The sequence below is a fragment of the Pongo pygmaeus genome, chromosome 15 (genome assembly GCF_028885625.2).
Source record: "Pongo pygmaeus isolate AG05252 chromosome 15, NHGRI_mPonPyg2-v2.0_pri, whole genome shotgun sequence".
In the NCBI taxonomy this organism is placed as follows: domain Eukaryota; kingdom Metazoa; phylum Chordata; class Mammalia; order Primates; family Hominidae; genus Pongo; species Pongo pygmaeus.
The window spans coordinates 53,557,786-53,579,405 of record NC_072388.2 but is presented as its reverse complement, the minus strand read 5'-3'; the positions used below and the strand labels follow the sequence as shown (position 1 = coordinate 53,579,405).

At 45.4% G+C, this 21,620-nt stretch overlaps 1 protein-coding gene and 1 pseudogene across 2 annotated transcripts in view; both read left to right on the top strand.

Annotated features, from left to right (window-relative positions):
- Nucleotides 1-765: 765 nt before the first annotated feature.
- Nucleotides 766-21,620, top strand: part of GCH1 (GTP cyclohydrolase 1) — a 60,665-nt gene continuing 39,810 nt past the window's right edge. Inside the window, exon 1 of one of the 2 annotated variants that reach the window (XM_054449147.2) lies at nucleotides 766-1,351. In XM_054449147.2, coding sequence (XP_054305122.1) covers nucleotides 1,009-1,351 — 343 coding nt within the window. In that variant the 5' untranslated portion in view covers nucleotides 766-1,008. The remainder of the gene's footprint in view (nucleotides 1,352-21,620) is intronic. The other variant, XR_010123722.1, reaches the window with a different exon arrangement.
- On the top strand, nucleotides 17,402-21,008 carry LOC129013170 (farnesyl pyrophosphate synthase-like; annotated as a pseudogene).

Below are 21,620 nucleotides of genomic sequence, written 5' to 3'. Positions count from 1 at the left end.
GTAAAACAATTGAGCACCAAATCTGCACAACTGCGTTTCTAGAAAATGCAATGGGTTTTATAGAGATGAGGTCTTGCTATGTTTTCCAGGCTGGTCTCGAACTCCTGGCCTCAAGCGATCCTCCCGCCTCGGTCTCCCCAAGCGCCGGGAGTACAGGCGTGAGCCACCGACGGAAATGGATTTTAAGTGAAAGTCCTATCTTCGTTTGCAAATCAATTTTTCCAGGATCAAAGTTCCAGCAACCAAAAATCCTATCCTTCTAGACATAGGGACCCACGTAAGGGCCACTTGATGTGACACTTGCCCCGACAGCGGTGCCACCTGGCCCCTAGGTGGCAGGTTCGTTTTTAACTAAACCCAAGAGTCTGAAGTCACATTATTCTCTTGCCTTGAAAGCTGAAGAGCTGATTCCTAATCGGTGGCTTAACTCGGTCTCTCTCCAGGCAAGGCCACCTGTTTGCTGATCTTTCACAGGGCGAGGGGACCGGAGCCCTTCAATGCAGCGCCCTCTTGGCCTGAAGAGTGGGCGACCGGGCGCCCAGACCGCGTCTCTCTCAGCGAGGTCCCAGCTCCTGGACGCCTGCCTCTTTTCGGGTTCGGCTCATTCCGCAATAACCGGAGGGGTCCCGCTGGATCCTAGGGGCCGGCGCCCTTTTCTTTCCCTCCCTGAGCGTGCCAACCCCTCCGGGCGTCTCCGGAGCCGCGACCCCTGCTGGGGACCCCGGGGGCGGGCGGCCGAGGGGCGGGGCGAGGGCCGTGACGCGTGGCGGTGCCGGCCAATGGGAATGCCCCGCGGCGCCGGCTGAGCCGCCGGGCCATAAAAAGGAGGCGCGGACGGGTTTTCCAGCTTGTGGCCGCCCCCGGCTCGGAGTGTGACATAAGCAGGTCGTATACCTTTCTCAGGTGACTCCGGCCACAGCCCATTGTCCGCGGCCGCCGGCGGAGTTTAGTCGCAGACCTCGAAGCGCCCCGGGGTCCTTCCCGAACGGCAGCGGCTGCGGCGGGTCCATGGAGAAGGGCCCTGTGCGGGCTCCGGCGGAGAAGCCGCGGGGTGCCAGGTGCAGCAATGGGTTCCCTGAGCGGGATCCGCCGCGGCCCGGGCCCAGCAGGCCGGCGGAGAAGCCCCCGCGGCCCGAGGCTAAGAGCGCGCAGCCCGCGGACGGCTGGAAGGGCGAGCGGCCCCGCAGCGAGGAGGATAACGAGCTGAACCTCCCCAACCTGGCAGCCGCCTACTCGTCCATCCTGAGCTCGCTGGGCGAGAATCCCCAGCGGCAAGGGCTGCTCAAGACGCCCTGGAGGGCGGCCTCGGCCATGCAGTTCTTCACCAAGGGCTACCAGGAGACCATCTCAGGTCAGTGCGCCCGCGGGCTGCTAGAGCGTGCGGGCGGCGGGGGCGGTGCTTGCAGGAAACGCGCTTTGGCTCCAGGAAGTTTCCGGAGTTGCTTCACTCTTGGCCCAGGGAGCCGGGCGCTGTCACCTCCGCACCCGCCCTAGCCCGCCGCCCTGCCGAGGCCCTGCGTGGGGCACAGTCGGGGCGCCCTGGGTGGCAGCGATCTCTCAGCCCCGGGACTCGCTGCAGCCGCCTTCCAGGGGCCCTTCCCGCTCCCAACGGGCAGCCCTCCTAGAGCGCCCCGGGTGGGCGTGGACGGGAGCCCGGAGCCCTCTCTCCTGAGCGCGCAGCGCGGGATTCTCGGGGCACCTGCGGTTCCAAACTTGCCCACGGTAAGGATCACCTGGGCACTTGCTGCGGCGACGGCTTCCTGGGTAGTTCCTTATTGAGATCCCATTGTCAGGGTGTGTATCTGTATTGAAGCCTTGGCGCGATCCTTCCCCGAAACCTCGGGGACCTGCACTATCACTGATTTGCCGGGGGATCGGAGGCTTAGAGTTGTGCTTTTCTTTTGTCCACCTCAAGTTTACTCCAGTTCAGGACATTTACAAAATTCGGCACAATTTTGGGCACGGGCTTCCCCGGAGTTTGAGGTGTGAGGTTGATTGGGTGAGTTTGCTGCTGAAATGTTTCCTCCTCCCACCCCCAACCCCGCAAAAAGCAGTAAAGCTACTCCGGGGTTCGGAGGGATCCCTGGGTTCCAGGACTCAGTCTCATCCCTGCACCCTCCCACCCTAAAATAAAGCCGGGTTGACCCGGTGCTGTTAACGTCTGAGGCGTGTCGGCGTTTCACCCAGTGGGTGGGGATGCAATCAGTGTGGGTAGGATGCAAGGTGGGGTGATGGAGAGTGGAAAATGGGGACTTTGCTGCCTGTTGGCTAGAGAAGCAGTATTGGTCTATATTTAAAACAAATAAAGCTTCTGGCTTCTACAGCTGGGACCAAAGACATTATTTTCCAGTCTACACCTTCCGTGTGTCTTGGTGACGTTTATTTCTTTGGCCTAAGAAGCATTCTACCGTTCACTGTTTTCTGAAAGAAAAACAGTGCGCTGGAAAGGCAATCTCCCTGCCCCAGTTATTTCTCTGAAGGAGTGTGGAGCGATTCCACCAAATAGACCCCGGGAAAAAGAAAGTTATTTTTTGCCCAGTCTTCCACACCCCAAAGGAAGGGTGGGAAATCAGAACGTGAAAGAGGCGGGGCCCCAAAAGGAAATGATGCCATACTCTAAAACCGGCAATGACTTCTAGTTCTGTTTCCAAATTCACTTTTTTTACCCCTCAATTGCAAAAGTTTGGAATCTCAGAAGCAATTTCAAAATGCAAAGACTGAAGAATGAACTTTCAGTTTTCTGTGGGATCAGCTCTTTAGAGGTCTAGGGCTTTAAATTTGTGTGTGTGTGTGTGTGTGATATTCCACAATGTAATGAAATGTCTTCTTAAGGCCTTGCTCATTTTGCCCCTTGCAGACGCAGAAAGTGGTTTACTCCACAGCATCGGCCAGGCTTTGGGAATCCTCCCCTAAGAGAATTCATAGGACAGTGTTCTGTAATCTAGCATGGATCTAATTACCCAAAGAGAGAGGGATTTCTGACCCTGAGACAGGTCACAGAATTACCTAAAGTGACTCACAGATTTACTTGAGAAATGGTTAGCAGAAATATCTCATGAGCGAAGATTCATTTAAAGAGGATTAATAACTGCAAAGAACACATCATTCCACATTAGAAAACTGTTCTGGTTGGCAGAGCTCGGTGCTCACGCCTGTAATCCCAGCACTTTGGGAGGCCGAGATGGGTGGATTCCCTGAGGTCAGGAGTTCAAGACCAGCCCGGCCAACATTGGCAAAACCCCGTCTCTACTAAAAATACAAAAAAATTAGCCGGGTGTGATGGCGGGCGCCTGTAGTCCCAGCTACTCGGGAGGCTGAGGCAGGAGAATCCCTTGAACCCAGGAGGAGAAGGTTGCAGTGAGCCAAGATTGCACCACTGCACTCCAGCCTGGGCGACAGAGGGAGACTGTCTCCAGAAAAAACAAAAAACAAAAAAAACAAAAAAACTGTTCTGGTCAAGTGTTACTATTTAAAAAGTCCATGGGCCGGGCGCGGTGGCTCACACCTGTAATTCCAGCACTTTGGGATGCCGAGGCGGGCGGATCACCTGAGGTCAGGAGTTCGAGACCAGCCTGGCCAACATGGGAAAACCCATTCTCTACGAAAAATACAAAAATTTGCCGGGCATGGTATCAGGTGCCTGTAATCCCAGCTACTCAGGAAGCTGAGGAAGGAGAATCATTTGAACCCGGGAGGCGGAGGTTGCAGTGAGCTGAGATTGCACCATTACACTCCAGCCTGGGCAACAAGAGCGAAACTCCATTTCAAAAAAAAAAAAAAAAAAGGTCTATGGATGTAGAGACACTGCAAGATTAGTAGTTGTCAGGGACTGGCGAGAAGAGGGGGAGGGGTAGTGACTGTTTAATGAGTGTGGAGCTTCCTTTTGGAGTCATGAAAATGTTCTGGAACTAGAGAGTGGTGATAGTTGCACAACATTTTGAATGCCACTGGACTGTAACTTCAAGATGGCTAAAAATGACCAATTTTATGTATATTTTACCACAATATAAAGACAGGTTTTGTGGCGTGCCTGCAGTCCCACCTACTAGGGAGGCTGAGGCAGGAGGATAGTTGTTGCTCAGGAGAACAGCCTGGGCAACATGGGGAGACCCTGTCTCAGAAAAGAAAAGTCCATGGAGTGGACCATTTAAGATTATTATTATTATTTTTATTTTTGTGTTTTTGAGACAGGATTTGGCTCTGCTGCCCAGGCTAGAGTGCAGTGGCGCAATCTCGGCTCACTGCAGTCTCTCTCTGCTGGACTCAAGTGATCCCACCTCAGCCTCCTGAATAGCTGGAACTACAGGCTTGTGCCACCATGCCCGGCTAATTTTTGTATTTTTGGTAGAGACGGGTTTTTGCCATGTTGCCCAGGCTGGTCTTGAACTCCTGAGCTCAAGGGATCTGCCTGCCTCGGCTTCCCAGAGTGCTAGGATTACAGGTGTGAGCCACCATACCCAGCCCATTTAAGATTATTATAAGCCATTAATTGAATATAATCATGCATTACATTATGATGTTTCATTCAATGATGGGCCGCATGTATGAAGATGGTTTATAAGATTACAATGGAGCTGAAAAATTCACATTGTCTAGTGATGTCTTGGTGATCCTGGCCTGTATAGGCCTAGAGTAATGTGTTTATTTGTGTCTTAGTTTTCTCCTCTCGTCTCCCCCATGTCTTAGTTTTTAACAAAATTTAAAAATTAAGAAAATTGGGCCAGGCGTGGTGGCTCACACCTGTAATCCCAGCACTTTGGGAGGCCGAGGTGAGCGGATTACTTGAGGTCAGGAGTTAGTTAGAGATCAGCCTGGCCAACATGTTGAAACTCCATCGCTACTAAATATATAAAAATTAGCCAGATGTGGTGGCACATACCTGTAGTCACAGCTACTTGGAAGGCTGAGGCAGGAGAATCACTTGAACCCAGGAGGTGGAGGTTGCAGTGAGCCGAGATTGCACCACTGCACTGCAGCCTGGTTGACAGAGTAAGACTCCGTCGCGAAAATAAATAAATAAATAAATAAATTAATTAAAATTAAAAATAGAAAAAGGTGTAGAACAAGGATATAAAATATTTTTGCACAGCTGTACAATGTGTTTTCGTTTTAAGCTGTGTTATTACAAGAGTCAGTTTTAAATACATTAAGCTGAAATTATTGAAGAAAGAAAATATGTTTAGTGTAGCCCAAGTGTACAGTGTTTATAAAGTCTACAGTAGTGTACAATAATGTGCTAGGCCTACACATTCACTTACCATGCATTTACTGACTCACCCAGAGCAACTTCCAGTCCTGCAAGCTCCTTTCATGGTAAGTGCCCTTCACAGACCTACCATCTTAAGTCTTTTCTACTATATTTTTACTGTACCTTTTCTATGTTTAGATGTCTTTCTAAAATTATTATTATTTGTATTTTAAATATAGAGGCAGGGTCTCACTGTTTTGCCCAGGCTGGTCTCGAACTCCTGGGCTCAAGTGATCCTCTCCTCTTGGTCTCCCAAAGTGCTGGGATTACAGGCATGAGCTATCCCACCTGGCCTGCGTATCTTTAAATACACAAATACCATTGTGTTACAGTTGCCTGCAGCATTCATTACAGTAACATGCCGTACAGGTTTGTAGCCTAGGAATAATAGGCTCTACCATGTAGCCTAGGTGTGTAGTAGGCTATCTCATCTAGGTTTGTGTAAGCCTCTCTTCCTTCAGTGTTTGCGATATGAAACTGCATTTCTCAGGTGTTTCTCAGACTGTATCCCCATTGTTAAGTAATGCATGACCGTACTTTTTAATGGGTTAAAAGCTTTACCTGGATGGTCTTGGTTCATCTTCCAATTTTCAAGTAAACATTTCTCTTATCCCCATGACAAGGCAACTGAGACAGAGGTTGACACAAGTAGTAGAGCTGGTATTTGAATCCAGAGAGTCTGACTGCAGAATTCTTAGCCACTTCCTTATACTGCTACACAGAGAACTGAATCAGTGTACCCTATCTGTATATTTCAAACTGTGAATTGGGTCAACAGCATTAAACAAAAAAGTGGAGTAGCTGGGCGCGGTGGCTCACGCCTGTAATCCCAGCACTTTGGGAGGGCGAGGCGGATGGATCACCTGAGGTCGGGAGTTTGAGACCAGCCTAACATGGAGAAACCCATTCTCTACTAAAAATGCAAAAATTAGCGAGGTGTGGTGGTGCATGCCTGTAATCCCAGCTACTTGGGAGGCTGAGGCAGGAGAATTGCTTGAACCCAGGAGGCGGAGATTGCAGTGAGCCAAGATTGCACCATTGCACTCCAGCCTGGGCAACAAGAGCGAAACTCAGTCTCAAAAAAAAAGTGGAGTAGAGGTTGTGCACGGTGGCTCAAGCCTGTAATCCCAGCATTTTGGGAGGCTGAGGCGGGCAAATAACGAGGTCAAGAGATCAAGAACCCCGTCTCTACTAAAAATACAAAAATTACCTGGGCGTGGTGGTGCATGCCTGTAGTCCCAGCTACTTGGGAGGCTGAGGCAGGAGAAGCACTTGAACCTCGGAGGTGGAGGTTGCAGTGAGCCGAGATTGTGCCACTGCACTCCAGCCTGGCGACAGAGCAAGACTCCATCTCAAAAAAAACAAAAAAAAACAAAAAAACAACAACAGTGGAGTAGAAGGGATAAGATCAGTCTATCACATATAGTAAGGATAAGTGTTTTGAGAAACTTCTTCTTTTGTTTTTTTTTTTTTTGAGATGGAGTCTCACTCTGTAGCCCAAGCTGGAGTGCAGTGGCGCGATCTGGGCTCACTGCAAGCTCCGCCTCACTGGTTCACGCCATTCTCCTGCCTCAGCCTCCTGAGTAGCTGGGACTACAGGCGCCCGCCACCACGCCCGGCTAAATTTTTTTTTTTTTTTTGTATCTTTTTAGTAGAGACGGGGTTTCACCATGTTAGCCAGGATGGTCTCGATCTCCTGACTTTGTGATCTGCCCGCCTCGGCCTCCCAAAGTGCTGGGATTACAGGCGTGAGCCACCGCTCCCAGCCAAGAAACTTCTATGTAGGTTTTATAGGTATAATTATGTGTGTGTGCACTGGCTCCAGATGTAAAATGCATTTCTTACTGTAGGTTGTAGTCAAAAGTTTGAAAGCCTGTATCTAGGGGATCTGTTTAAGGATTTAATATTTCTTTTTTTTTTTTTTTAAAGAGATATATAATTAGAAGACAGAGTAGTGAGAACAAGGATGATGCTGAACTTAAAGGAATGAACCTGAAATGTGGTGGTTTGGGTCTTGGACCAACCTGGAAGGCAGGGAGAAGGAAGGATACTGGTGGGAGATAGGGGTGAGTGGGAACCCACATCTTTAGGTCCGTAAACACTTCTGCACAATCCCTTTTATTTCTTTAGAGAACATGAGTCAAGTGGCCACTATATATTGTTTTTGGATAAGAACATACTTCTCTGAAGGTCACTTTTCTGTGCTTGTAAACAGGATACAGGACTTTATATCTTTTATATATCTGTATTCTATATATTAACTCCTGGTTAGTAATGTTGACTTAAGTGTTGTAAAATTTAGAATAAGTTGGTATTTTACATTCTTCAAAATCCTTTTTTCCTCCCAGTTCCTCTTGTGTGGATTGATCCAAATTCCTAGCATTCTGGGGAATTTGTTCAGTTTTCCCTACGTTGCAGCGTCTCTCCATGACTGTCTCCTTGTGTACCTTTTCCCTACTTTCCAGTGTATACCTTCCATGGGAGCATCTGTGGTCATCTGTGACCAGGGCGGTGTCAGGGTTGTGCAGGTTTCATAGTACTGTTCACTACTGGACTGTAGTTCATGGGCTAGGAGGGAGGGCTGGAGGAGACGCTATCATCTCTCCCAGGAGCTGGCTGTCCTTTGAATCTGCATCACAAGCTGATCCTTGGACCAGCTCAGACCAGCTCATCTTGATCTATTTCTGTCCCATTTCAGTTTAGCTGTATCCTAGTTCTCTTAAATATTCAAGGTTTTGTCTTGGTGAGTTCTCCTTTCTATATAAGGTAGCTTTCCTGTATTTCCACTATTCTTTTATTCAGAACCTACACTTAGTTAAATTGGAGAGTCTACTATTCTCTGAGGGCCTTGATCTTCATGCCCCTGTAACTGACCCTTCCAGGTATACATGGGAACAGCCTTTCAGACAGCATTATCTACCAAGGATTAAATGGGTATAACTTGTTCCATCAGTTGTTTTTTATGAGTTTTTGGGAATATGCAAGAGTCTTGACTCTGTCACATTTCTAGTTAAAGTAGGTTTTAGCTTGTCTGCCAAGACAGTTTTCGTAAATCATGTTAACAGTTCAAAATTTTGGGAAGCATGCATATAATCCAGCATGAGGAGATGGCATTGGAGGTGGCTGACTGCTTCCCTGTGAGGGCTGAGGAAGCACAGACACTGGCAGTGAGTCATATCCCCACCTCAGCCATTTTCACTGGAAGATTATGTCTATTCGCTAAAGATAATGGGAGGCAATTAGATACTTTGTTTATACAAAAATGCATCTTAGACACTTCATACTGAAATGTGGTAGCGGTCACAAAAGGTTTTTCTTTTTGAATCACAAACCTCTCGGATTTATTAAATTAAACTGTTGTGGTGAACTAAGAATTTTAACAACTTCTAAGATGTGAAGGGGAACAAAAACATAAGTTATTTACTATTCTCTTCTATATCATGGGTGAAAGGTGAGTTTATGTCCCAAGTTTTAAAGTATATTATAGAAATGCTCTTCTTATCATTAAAAGGTACTATTTTAGACGTGTAGCTCACTCAAATTTTGATCCGTTAATAATTTTTGTGTTTGGTTTGTTAATGAACACTTATATAGGACTTAGTTGTGTTCATTGCCAGAAAGAGCACTGTGAATAAAGAAAAAAAAAATAACAAAGCACTTGACATATTATATGATTGGAATTTTGGACATGTCTAAGTGGAATAAAACAGTTAAGAAGTTACTGAGAAAGGGGGAGAAAAGCCAATCCTAATAGTTTCTTTTAAAAATGGATTATCTATAAACAATTTTTCTGACATGGGAGGAAAGATCAATATACATAACTTCACTATAGCAAGCAAAGCCTTCAGGTTGGTACTCATACTAGATTCCCAGGGCTGCTGTCACACAGTACTGCAAACTAGGTGGTTTAAATGACAGAAATAAACAGTCTCATAGTTCTAGAGACTAAAGTTCCAAAATCAAGGGGTCAGCAGAACCATACTCACTCCAGAACCTGTAGTGGGGGAGGCTGTCCTTGCCTCTTCCTAGCTTCTGGTGGTGGCCGTCAGTTGATGGTGTTCCTTGGTTTGAGCTGCGTCACTCCAGTCACTGTCTCTGTCAGTGTCCACGTTTTTGTTTTGTCTTATAAGGATGTCAGTCATATGAGGGAGGGTCCACTTTACTCCAGTATGCCTGTGTTAGTTTAGCTAATTACATCTGCAACAACCCTACTTCCAAATAAAGTCACATGCTAAAGATACCTGGGGTTTAGGACTTCAACATATCTTTTTTGGCGGATGGCACAATTCAACTTGTATTAGTACTAAATACTATTATTAAAAAAATTACTAGGAATTTTACTACAATTTCATTGATCATCAAGTACTATGCACTTCACTGAACGCTGGGAATGCAGGATGAGCAAAACCAGGTATAGTTCCCACCTTCATGGAACTTACAGCCTAGCAGATTGAATCACATGAAATAGAAATGTGTTGTGAGATTGAGAAATGTGATGATAAACAAAAACACAGCTCAGTGAGAGCACTTGGCATAGGAACTTGACCAATGCCAGGACATGGGAGCATGAATGGGTGAAGCGATGCTTAAGCCGACTGATGTTCTGAGTAACAAATACTGCTGATGGCTTACTTTGTGCTAAACAGTGAGTTTTTACATGTGTTACCTCATTTGATCCTCACAGTAGCACGATGGGGTAGGCAATATTATTCCCATTTTATACATAAGGAAATTGGGGCACAGGGAGAACTTTCCCAAGACTGTATCTTGAAAATGGCGGAGCTGAGAGGATGATATAGAATGAGAATCATTGTAATCTCTGGTAGTCGATTTAATTTTAATAATAATATTTTACTAATTTATTTGAATCCTTTCTCCCTTCTTCCTCACCTATCCCCGCTTTTGTATTTTCTCTGCTGTTTGCTTTCTCCACCTCTAGAAACCCTTCCATGCCTGGGCATTCCCCACCTGACTCATTTGCTAGTGATTTCTATATGAGGACTGTAATTTGAGTCTAGTATTTGGTTGAGTAGACTGCAGTGTTAAAAGTCACCAGGAGAGGGCAACTGTCTAATCATTGGATCCCAGATTATGAATCCTGGATTATGTGAACAATTCTCAGTTCCAGGTTATGCAAACAAATATGTTTCCCATGGTTATAAATTTGCTAGAGTCTATAGTAATTAGATTGGGAGATCATTTGTGTTGGGTTATGCAAAGAGTGCCTGAACCAAGTTAAATCTATTATACTCAAGGCCAAGAGGACATTCATTTACTAGAATTTTATTCTATTGCAGCCCATTGGTAGAAATATTTATTTATTTGGAGACAGAGTCTTCCTCTGTCACCCAGGCTGGAGTGCGGTGGCATGATCTCAGCTCACTGAAACCTCTGCCGCCCAGGTGCAAGCAATTCCCCTGCCTCAGCCTCCCGAGTAGCTGGGATTACAGGTGCCCACCACCATGCCCGGCTAATTTTTGTATTTTTAGCAGAGACAGGGTTTCACCATGTTAGCCAGGCTGGTCTAGAAGTCCTAACCTCAAGTGATTGGCCTGTCTCAGCCTCCTAGAGTGCTGGGATTACAGGTATGAGCCACCGCACCCGGCCGGAAACATACAATATTTGTCCTTCATGTCTGGCTTATTTTACTTTGCAAAATGTCTTCAAGGTTCATCCACATTAAAAACATCTATTTTATTTTTATTTTTATTTTTATTTTTTGAGATAGAGTCTTGCTCTTCCGCCCAGGCTGGAGTGAAGTGGTGTGATCTTGGCTCACTGCAACCTCCGTCCCCTGGGGGGTTCAAGTGATTCTTCTGCCTCAGCCTCCTGAGTAGCTGGGATTACAGGTGCCCACCACCACACCTGGCTAATTTTTGTGTTTTTAGTAGAGACTGGGTTTCACCGTGTTGGCCAGGCTGTTCTTGAACTCCTGACCTCAGATGATCCGCTTGTTTCTGCCTCCCAAAGTGTTGGGATTACAGGCGTGAGCCACCACGTCAGTAATTTATTCTGTACAATGTTGTATATTTTCAACACATATTATATTTTAATTTCCTTATTTCAAGAAATCCTTAGAATTGAAGATACGGTAGTCCCCCTTATCCTTGGGGATCTGTTTCAAGACCCCCAGTGGGTGCCTGAAACTGAGGATGGTACCAAACCGGATTGCCATCATTCAGAATAAATTTCTGTTTGTGTCTTCTACCCACAAATTTCGTGCCTTTTCCATCTTAACTAAGCACTTACCATGCGCTGTGGCCATAGCTTTTGCAGTTTGAAGTACAACAACAATACTAGCATGAATTTTTTTTTCCTCCTTCACAGTTTCACAGACAGAAGATTTGTTCTTAATATAGTTTTAGCAACCTCAGCATAATGATTTTGTTCATTAATAAACTGAGAACTTTAATCTTTTTCACTTGAAGGAAACACAGCTTCTCTTTGGCATATCTGAATTGCCAGTGTCACTACTCTTGTGGTTTAGGGCCATTGTTAAGTAAAATAAGGGTTACTTGAAAACAAACACTGCAAAACTGAGATGGATACTAAGTGACTATTAGGTAGGTAGCATAGACAATGTGGATGCTCTGGACAAAGGATTGATTCATATTCTGGGCAGAAGGGCAGGAGATTTCATCGTAATACTCAGAATAGCGTGCATTTTAAAACTTATGAATTGTTGGCTGGATGCGGTGGCTCATGCCTGCAGTTCCAGCACTTTGGGTGGCCGAGGCAGGCCACTGACTTGAGCTCAGGAGTTAGAGACCAGCCTGACCAACATGGCTAAGCCTCATTTCTACAAAATGTACAAAAGTTAAGCAGGCATGGTGGCACGTGCCTGTAATCCCAGGTACTCGGGAGGCTGAGGCACGAGAATCACTTGAACCCGGGAGGCGGAGGTTGCAGTGAACTGAGATTGCACTACTGCATTCCAGCCTGGGTGACAGAGCGAGACTCTGTTTAAAAAAAAAAAAAAAAATGCCGGGCATGATGGCTCATGCCTGTAATCCCAGCACTTTGGGAGGCCAAGGTGGGCGTATCATTTGAGGTCAGGAATTCAAGACCAGGCTAGCCAACGTGGTGAAACCCCCACCTCTACTAAAAATACAAAAAAATTTGCTGGGCATGTTGGTGCACACCTGTAATCCCAGCTACTAGGGAGGCTGAGGCAGGAGAATTGCTTGAACTTGGGAGCCGAAGGTTGCAGTGAGCCGAGATTGTGCCACTGCACTCCAACCTGGATGACAGAGTGGGACTCTGTCTCAAAAAGAAAACAAACAAACAGAAAAACCTTATGAATTGTCTATTTCTGGAATTTTTCATTTAATATTTTCAGACCAGGTTTGACCAAGGGTAACTAAAACTGTGAAAAGTGGAACTGTAGATGGTCTCTATGAGTAGTCACTGTTAAAGGGGAAACAAAGATGATTGTTGGCCTGATCTTGGCCTTCAAGGAGTACAGGGGTTCTGTGTAGTCAGAGGGAAGCTGGGTGCTTCTGGTGGAGAGACAGGAAAGTCCAGATGTCATGGAGAAAGTTGCTTTTGAGTTGAACCTAGAAGGAAATTCATTTTGAGTTTTTTTGGGTTGTTTTTTGCAGAACGTGTTCATGCTGGTTTAGAGATTATGGTCTAAGTGTTTTCCAATAAAAGGAATACACTAACATTCATAGTTATCTGTACCAGAGTTAAAATTAAATGGAGTTTTCAAGGCAGTTAGATTTATTTTAAACTTTTAAAAGATCAATATTAATGGCAATAGGGCCAGCTCCTTTTTCTGATGTCTTTAAAGTTCATTCTGGCCATAGTCAACCCTTGTAATGAATTTTAACCTGACACACATTGCTACTTCGTCTAGTCTTTATAACCTGGTTATTTATTCATTTTTTGAGACAGAGTTTTGCTCTTGTTGCCCAGGCTGGAGTGCAATGGCACGATCTCGGCTAACCGCAACCTCCACCTCCCAGGTTCAAGCGATTCTCCTGCCTCAGCCTTCCCAAGTAGCTGGGATTATAGGCATGCGCCACCAAGCCTGGCTAATTTTGTGTTTTTAGTAGAGATGGGTTTTCTCCATGTGGGTCAGGCTGGTCTCGAACTCCTGACCTCAGGTGATCCGCCCACCTCGGCCTCCCAACGTGCTGGGATTACAGGCATGAGCCACCGCTTCCGGCCTGGTTATTTGTTTTATTTGCAATTATTCTTTCTTGTGAATCCCCTTGGCTAATCGTGCTCACAAATTACCACCTGAATATTTCTAGAATCTGAGTCATCTTTCACTTAAATTACAATAACCTCTTAACTGGCCGCCTTGCCTCCTAGCTTGTCCTGCTCTGATCCATTCATGCCAAAGTGATTTTTCTAAAATCGAATAAGTTTTTTCCTTGCAAAAAACTCTTGATTGATTTTCTGTTGTCTTTCCTCACCATTGCTGTGAGGTTTTGTTGTGTTGTAGCCTCTTGCTACATTTTTTGGCATTTTTTTTCTTATCTTCCATCGCATTTCCTCATATAGGGCAATTTGGTATTTTAGTTTAGTGCATAGTTTAGTGCACAGTTAATCTGAGAAACCACTCTGTCTCATTTCCTTACTCGAGCTGGAGACCCAGGTGAAGATCCTGAGGTTTGTTCTTTTGCAATGTTTGGCCTTTATTATCTGCCCTCCTCCTGTAATTTATTTTACTGTCCTTTTTATTTTTGGTTAACTGTGGGGAGGTGGCTGCTGCCTCTTGCTTATCAGCAACTATTGCTTATGGAGACTTCTGTGAACAAGCAGCCAGGTTTAGGTGAGGAAATTGGCCATGACTGAGTTCTGGGTGAATTTTTCGAGGTGCAGTTGGTCCAAATGTTTGTGATGTGCAGTCCTAAGAGAGGCCATGGCTCTTCCTGTGAAGTGTGATGTGTTTTATGTATCACACATTAGTTTTTATTTGTCCTAAGCAGGAATCAGAACTCAGTTCAATAGAGGCCATTGGCAAACATCCCAAACAAGGAAACTCTCACTAAAATAGCTTAAAATATAATTTTACCTGTGTGGCCTAGGCATTTGTGGTACAGTGTTCATTAGCAGTGATGAAGGGCTATGCGTGCCTGGAGATCAGATGAGAGGCTTTAACTCAGTGAGGACGTTGACTAGTTGACTTTAAGATCATATCCCTCTAACTGACCCCACCGTTTATCGTTTATCACATGGGCAGCCCTGTAGGTATGCCTCTCTGATGGCCCGTCGAAAACAATCTGGCCTTCAGCTTCAAGGAACAGTTTGCTGACAGCCTCCAGCTGTTAGTGCTGTCAGGCTTTGCCTCCACGGAGGCCATACTTATCCCATGCTGCATGTCCTTTCATTTTGGTGTCATCTCTTTCTCCCCTTCTACCCCTCCTCCACCACAGTAAACAGCTTTTGAGGGCTGGGGCTGTCTACAAGTGAAGTAGTTTATAAAAAGTAGATGCACATCTTTCAGCTTCATATTTAGTGTGTTGGAAATTCTGTTCACTGATCTAATTCTGAAATCTCCTTGGTATTTCTTAAACTAGTTTAGTATAGGCTGGGAGCAGTGGCTCCTGCCTGTAATCCCAGCACTTTGGGAGGCTGAGGTGGGCGGATCACAAGGTCAGGAGATCGAGACCATCTTGGCTAAGACGCTGAAACCCTGTCTCTACTAAAAATACAAAAAAAAAAAAAGAAAAAAAAAAATTAGCCAGGCGTGGTGGGGGCGCCTGTCATCCCAGCTACTCGGGAGGCTGAGGCAGGTGAACGGTGTGAACCCGGGAGGCAGAGCTTGCAGTGAGCGGAGATCGTGCCACTGCACTCCGGCCTGGGCGACAGAGTGAGACTCCATCTAAAAAAAAAAAAAAAAAACTAGTATGTCAACAAAGCTTTGTCCTGCTGTAATGGGAAGAACAGCTAGCCTGGGCTAGTAATATGCTAACTGGTTTATGAACTTAGGTAGGTGAGTCACTTGACTATTCTGGGTCTGGTCTGAAGGGAGAGGCAGTAGGACTAGGAGTTAAATTGTCATGCCGAGGTCTCTGGGCATGGGTGGGCCGGTCAGAATTGTCTTCGCTCACTCCGTTGACTTCCAGCAGCTGACAGGCAAGGCCCTAGGAAGCTCTTCAGCCTCCTTTCTTTGCTAGAGGTGCTGTTTTCCCTGGAAATGTTCAAGCCCTGCAAATCGTTTCTATAGTAACAGGTCTTTCTCTTTTTTCTTATGATGCAGATTTTTGAAAAGGTTTCTTATCTAAATGTTCTTGGGATCTATGGTCTTCCTACCTGTAGCTCCTTTGACTAGACAGAGCCTTTATTTAAAGACTTTTCCCCCCAAGAATGTTGTTGTTGCTTCTACCAAAAGAATAACCAGTTGTTAGTTTTACTAGTGCTTGAAGTTTTAGTTTATTAATAAAGCTTCATATAAACTAGAAAAGGAGTGGTTGGGTAGAATAGTAATACCAAAAAAACTAATATTCACTGTTAGTATCATGTATTTGTAAACTTTAATTTTTTATTATGTAAAACCTTCAAACATAAAAGTAGTCAAAATTATATAATAGACACCTATATACTTACCACCTAGATTGAAAACTAACATTCTGCCATATTGGCGTAGTTTATTCTTTTACTGATAGTAAATCAGAGACATGTATTTAGAGGTGAAATGTCACCCTAAAAAGCGTTTTTCTTAATGATTTACACCACCCTTAGTAAAATTAGCTATTAATTCCTTCATATAATCTAATACCTAATATATATTCACATTTCCCCAGGTGTCTCAAATGTCTTTTACTAATGATTTTTTCCAACGAGGACCCACTCAAGGTCCATACATTTGCATCTGATTATTATGTTTTATACCGCCCCCAACCCCTGCCACTGCTTTGTCAGAGAGGTTAGTTGTCCTGGAAGATATTCCACCTTTGTGATTTGTATGATTTTTTTGTTTGTTTGTTTTCATTTAACTTCTGTATTTCTCATATTCCTGGTAACTGCAAGTCAGGTCTAAAGACCTCACTAAATTCCTGGAATACATTTTTAGCAGGAATGCTGTGTACTTCATGCACTGTCACAACTGGGAGGCACTAAGTATTTGGATCTTGAAGATTTAAAGACTTCTAATTGGTTTTTAAAAGCCCTGATTCACTGGTTTTCTAGGATAAGCTTCTCTAGAGAAGTTCCTTTTTAAAAAATGTTTTATTAGTTTGAAGATTTAATGGGATTTTCCTTTCCCCTGAAATTCTTCCAGTTTGATTTCAAAAAGAAAAGGTCAACATAGCATTAAATTTCTGAATTTTCCCTCATATAAGCCAAATAAATAGTTGGTGAAACAGTATTTTGTGACTGATGCGCACCACTTTGGTTCTGGCAGTCTCTGGGCATTAGACCACTCTTTCTGATCTGCTCTCCTGGCTGACAGTTTATAATGGATTTTACTTTTCTTTTAAAAAATCAGATTTGCTGTCTTTTGCTGTCATCAGCTCTGGGCCTTGTCACCGCATGGCAGACTTCAACCTACAGTAACCCCTGATGTGTGTTTCCTGAAGGGGACCTCTCCCCTTCAGTCCACACTTCTAGTAGGTTGAGTTCAGCCCAAGATTAAGGCTCTGGTCTGGAGTCAGAAGATGGGTCAAAATCTAGCTCTCCCACCAGCTGGTTGGCTCTTCTTCAGCAGTCAGCTAGTGTTTCCAAATGACAGTATCTATGTCCTCATCTGTAAAGTTGGGACAATAACTGGGTTTTTTTGTTTGTTTGTTTGTTTTGTTTTGTTTTTTGAGACAGAGTTTCACTCTGTCGCCCAGGCTGGAGTGCAGTGGCGCGATCTCGGCTCGCTGCAAGCTCCGCTTCCCGGGTTCACACCATTCTCCTGCCTCAGCCTCCCAAGCAGCTGGGACTACAGGCACCCACCACCGCGTCCGCTAATTTTTTGTATTTTTAGTAGAGACGGGGTTTCACTGTGTTAGCCAGGATGATCTCGATCTCCTGACCTCGTGATCCACCCGCCTCGGCCTCCCAAAGTGCTGGGATTATAGGCGTGAGCCACTGCGCCCGGCCTATAACTGGTTTTGACTAATGCGAGCTGTGGTAGGGCTTGAAAGAAATCACAAACTAAATGTAAAATTTAATTTGAAAATGCTGTCCAAGCAGGAACTCACATCCAGGAACAAAATGAATGGAGACCAGAAATCCAGATATGTATGCCCAAGAAAATCAGAATTTTATCCAGCACTTCTCCCAGATTGTCAGGGTGCTGACTGAGGATGAGATGGGGCACCCAGAGACAGGAGATTCCATTACCTGGCTCAAAGAGTTCCTGGAGTACACTGCCACTGGAGACAAGTACCACTAGGGTTTGATGATGCTAGTAGCATTCCAGGAGCTGGCAGAGCCCAGGAAACAGGATGCTGATAGTCTCCAGCAGTTCCTGACTGGGTTGTTGTGTGAACTGCTGTAAGCTTGCCCGTTTTTTTTTTTTTTTTTTTTTTTTTTTGAGATGGAGCCTCGCTCTGCCGCCCAGGATGGAGTGCAGTGGCACAATCTCGGCTCATTGCAACTTCCACCTCCTGGGTTCAAGTGATTCTTGTGCCTCAGCCTCCTTAGTAGCCAGGACTACAGGCGCATTCCACCACACCCAGCTAAGTTTTGTATTTTTGGTAGAGACGGGGTTTCGCCATGTTGGCCAGGCTGGCCTTGAACTCTTGACTTCAGGTGATCCCCCTGCCTTGGCCTCCCAAAGTGCTGGGATTACAGGTGTGAGCCACTGCACCTTGTTCTGCAAGCTTTCTTCCTGGTGGCAGATGACATCAGGGATTCATCTCTCACCTTGCTGGGGGCAGATCTGCTTGTATCCGAAGCCAGGTGTAGGTTTGGATGCCATCAATGATGCTATGCTTCCAGAAGCATCTATCTATCATCTGTTGAAGCTCTGTTGCTGAGAGCAACCCCATTACCTGAACCTGATAAAGCACTTCCTGCGGAGTTCCTATGAGACAGAGATCAGGCAGACCCTGGACCTCATCACAGCCCCCCAGAGCAATGTGGATCTTGACTGATTCACTGAAAAGAGGTACAAATCTACTGTCAAGTATAAGACAGCTTTCTACTTCTTCTACCATCCTGAAGCTGCAGCCATGTCTATGGCAGGCGTCAATGCGGGGAAGGAATCGGCCAATGACAGGAAGATCCTGCTGGAGTTAGGAGTTCTTTCAGATTCAGGATGATTACCTTGACCTCTTTGGGGACCCTGCTGTCACCACTGGCAGAGTTTGTACTGACATCCAGGACAACAAATGACAACAAATTCAGCTGACTGGTGGTTCAGTGTCTGCAACGGGCCACACCGGAACAGCACCAGATCCTGCAGAAGAATTACAGGGAGGAGGCACTATATGAGGAACTGGATCTGCTGACCATGTTCTTGGTATGTGGAAGATGGTTACAGCCACCTTATGGGTCCCATTGAGCATTGAGCAGTGTGTTGCACCACTGCCCCCAGCCACCTTCCTGGGGCTGGCGTACAAAATCTCCAAGCAACTGCAAGGCAGGGAGAGGAGGCTCTCAATAAATTACTGTGTAATCTTTTTTTTTTTTTTTTTTTTTTTTGTTTTGAGATGGAGTTTCACTCTTGTTGCCCAGGCTGGAATGCAATGGCACGGTCTTGGTTCACTGCAACCTCTGTCTTCTGGGTTCAAGTGATTCTTCTGCCTCAGCCTCCCAAGCAGCTGGGATTACAGGTGCCCGCCACTACGCCTGGCTAATTTTTGTATTTTTAGTAGAGATGGGGTTTCACCATGTTGGCCAGGCTGGTCTTGAACTCCTGACCTCAAATGATATGCCTGCCTTGGCCTCCCAAAGTGCTGGGATTATAGGCGTGAGCCGCTGCGCCCAGCCTACTGTGTAATCTTACAAAAAAAGAAAAAAAGAAAAAAATGCTCTAAAACAGAAGGGAATTTTGTTTCTGTTCCACGCATAGACACACACAGGCTTTTTTCCTTTTGCTGTTTCCCACTTCCATACCTTTTTTATATGGTACTTCTCTTCTTTTCCCTTTCTAGGAAACCCTCCCTCCACCTTTCCTCCTACTCGACCTTTAGGCCTGGGTAAAATTTTAATCTTCAATACAATCATATTGTTTTGTCTCAGCCCACAAGTTTTCCTTTATGTGAACTATCAGTTTTACAATTTAACCTCTAGTCATTCTCCAAATATTTTTACACCTAGGCCTCTTATTTCTGCAGATCTCAAGTTGCTTGAGGTCATGGTTTGATAGATTTGTTTTCAGCTCAGAACTATGAAAACTTTATTGTATTACCCTAGACATTGATTTCTAATGAGTTGGTTGTAGGATGCAACTGGTTTCTTAAGTGGGGGATATTTTTCTAGAATGTGGGTACAACTTTCTGATGTGAGGTCCTCACAAATTTTTAAAATTTGCTCCAGCAAAAAGTAAAGGTGAGGTCCTCTACGTGGGTCCTTCCTGCCTGGCCTTCTTTAGGTGGAGTTGGCTCCAGTTTCCTCCTTGTCTCTGCCTCCACCCCACCCCTGCCCCAGGCCTCATAGTGTTCCACAGGAATGACGTGGTGACTGTAGTGAGGGTTACAGTGAAGAATTGCCCACTGTTTGGCCTTCCTAAACAGCAAATTTGGGCCAGCAGTGGGTGTGTTTTCTCTCTTTCGTTTTTTTTTTTTTTTTTTTTTTTTGAGACAGTCTCGCTCTGTCTCCCAGGCTGAAGTGCAGTGGCGTGATCTTGGCTCACTGCAAGCTCCACCTCCCAGGTTCACTCCATTCTCCTGCCTCAGCCTCCCGAGTAGCTGGGACTACAGGCGCCTGCCACCACGCCCAGCTAATTTTTTGTATTTTTAGTAGAGACGGACTTTGTCCGTGTTAGCCAGGATGGTCACGATCTCCTGACCTTGTGATCCGCCTGCCTCGGCCTCCTAAAGTGCTGGGATTACAGGCGTGAGCCACCGTGCCCGGCCTTCTTTTTTTTTTTTTGAGTCGGAGTCTCACTCTGTCGCCCAGGCTAGAGTGCAGCGGCGCAATCTCTGCTCATTGCAAACTCTGCCTCTCGGGTTCAAGCGATTCACCTGTCTCAGCTTACCGAATAGCTGGGATTACAGGCACGCGCCACTGTGCCCAGCTAATTTTTGTATTTTTAGTAGAGATGGGGTTTCACCATGTTGGCCAGGCTGGTCTCGAATTCCTGACCTCATAATCCACCTGCCTCAGCCTCCCAAAGTGCTGAGATTACAGGCGTGAACCACCGCGCCCGGCCAGCAGTGGGTCTGTTTTCAACCCTCATGTACCCTCAGCTCTCAAGCCTGTGTGCTTCCACCCCAGCCAGTCATCAGAATCACATAGATTTTAAAAAGACTTATCCTGGGTCCATCCCTACACCTAGTAAATCAGATTTTTGCTGGGTAGCTTGGGACGCTATATTTTCCAAAGCTCCCTATTGATTGGGTGTATTTGGGAACCCCTGTTGCGAAGGAAGATCCCTTATCTCTTCATCTGTCACTAATGATGGTGGCTTGCGCACTCTGATGGTACTTACTTGGATGGGATTACAGATGGTTCCATCACACCCATCTGTATGAAATCTTGTGGTATAAGTGAATGTAGGATGATAAGGGACGAGCCTATTAGAGGCTTTTGAAGCAAATGGATAGTTTAATCAGATTGGTGTGTTTTTTTTCTATAGAACTGCTGTGAACCAGACCTTGTTATCACCATCTGTTTTGTAAATTCCATTTTCGGTTTAACAGCTGGATTGTGAAAGATATATAAAATTATCCAGTTAAAAAACTAAATTTGGCAAGTGTGTGTGTGTTTTTAAAAATGACTCCTTGAATACACTGTTTTGATTCCTTAGACAGTTTCTAAGGCTCTAATTTTGGTCTACCAGAAATATTCAGAGTAGTAAACTGAGACCAGAAAGGCGAGTTCTTTGGCTTGGATAACTTTGAGAGTTAATAGTGTACATGATTGGCAGCCTTCAGTGTTATCCAGCAATAAATCTAAACAGTTTAAAATAAGTACTTTCCCCTTACCTCAGTACAGAGAGGCCCTGGCCACTGCCATGCACATCTCAGAAGCTGAGCAGTAGGGCAGAAGGGTAACGTAATTTGGCATCAATGTCCAACACCCTTGAGCTGTGCAAATCAGGAACCTGGGAGTCATGTTAAGCATCCCCTTCACTGAGGACATGGAAGCCCAGGTCACACAATCTGCACAAAGCTTGCACTAGAACCTGGGTCTCTGGACTCTTTTATTCATTCCTTCTGCTTTACCATTCTACATCTTGAACCACTGTGCATGTGATTCCCCTAAGAGGCAGTAAAGTAATTACATCAGGGTGGAGAGATTATATGCGCTTTCACTTTCTCAT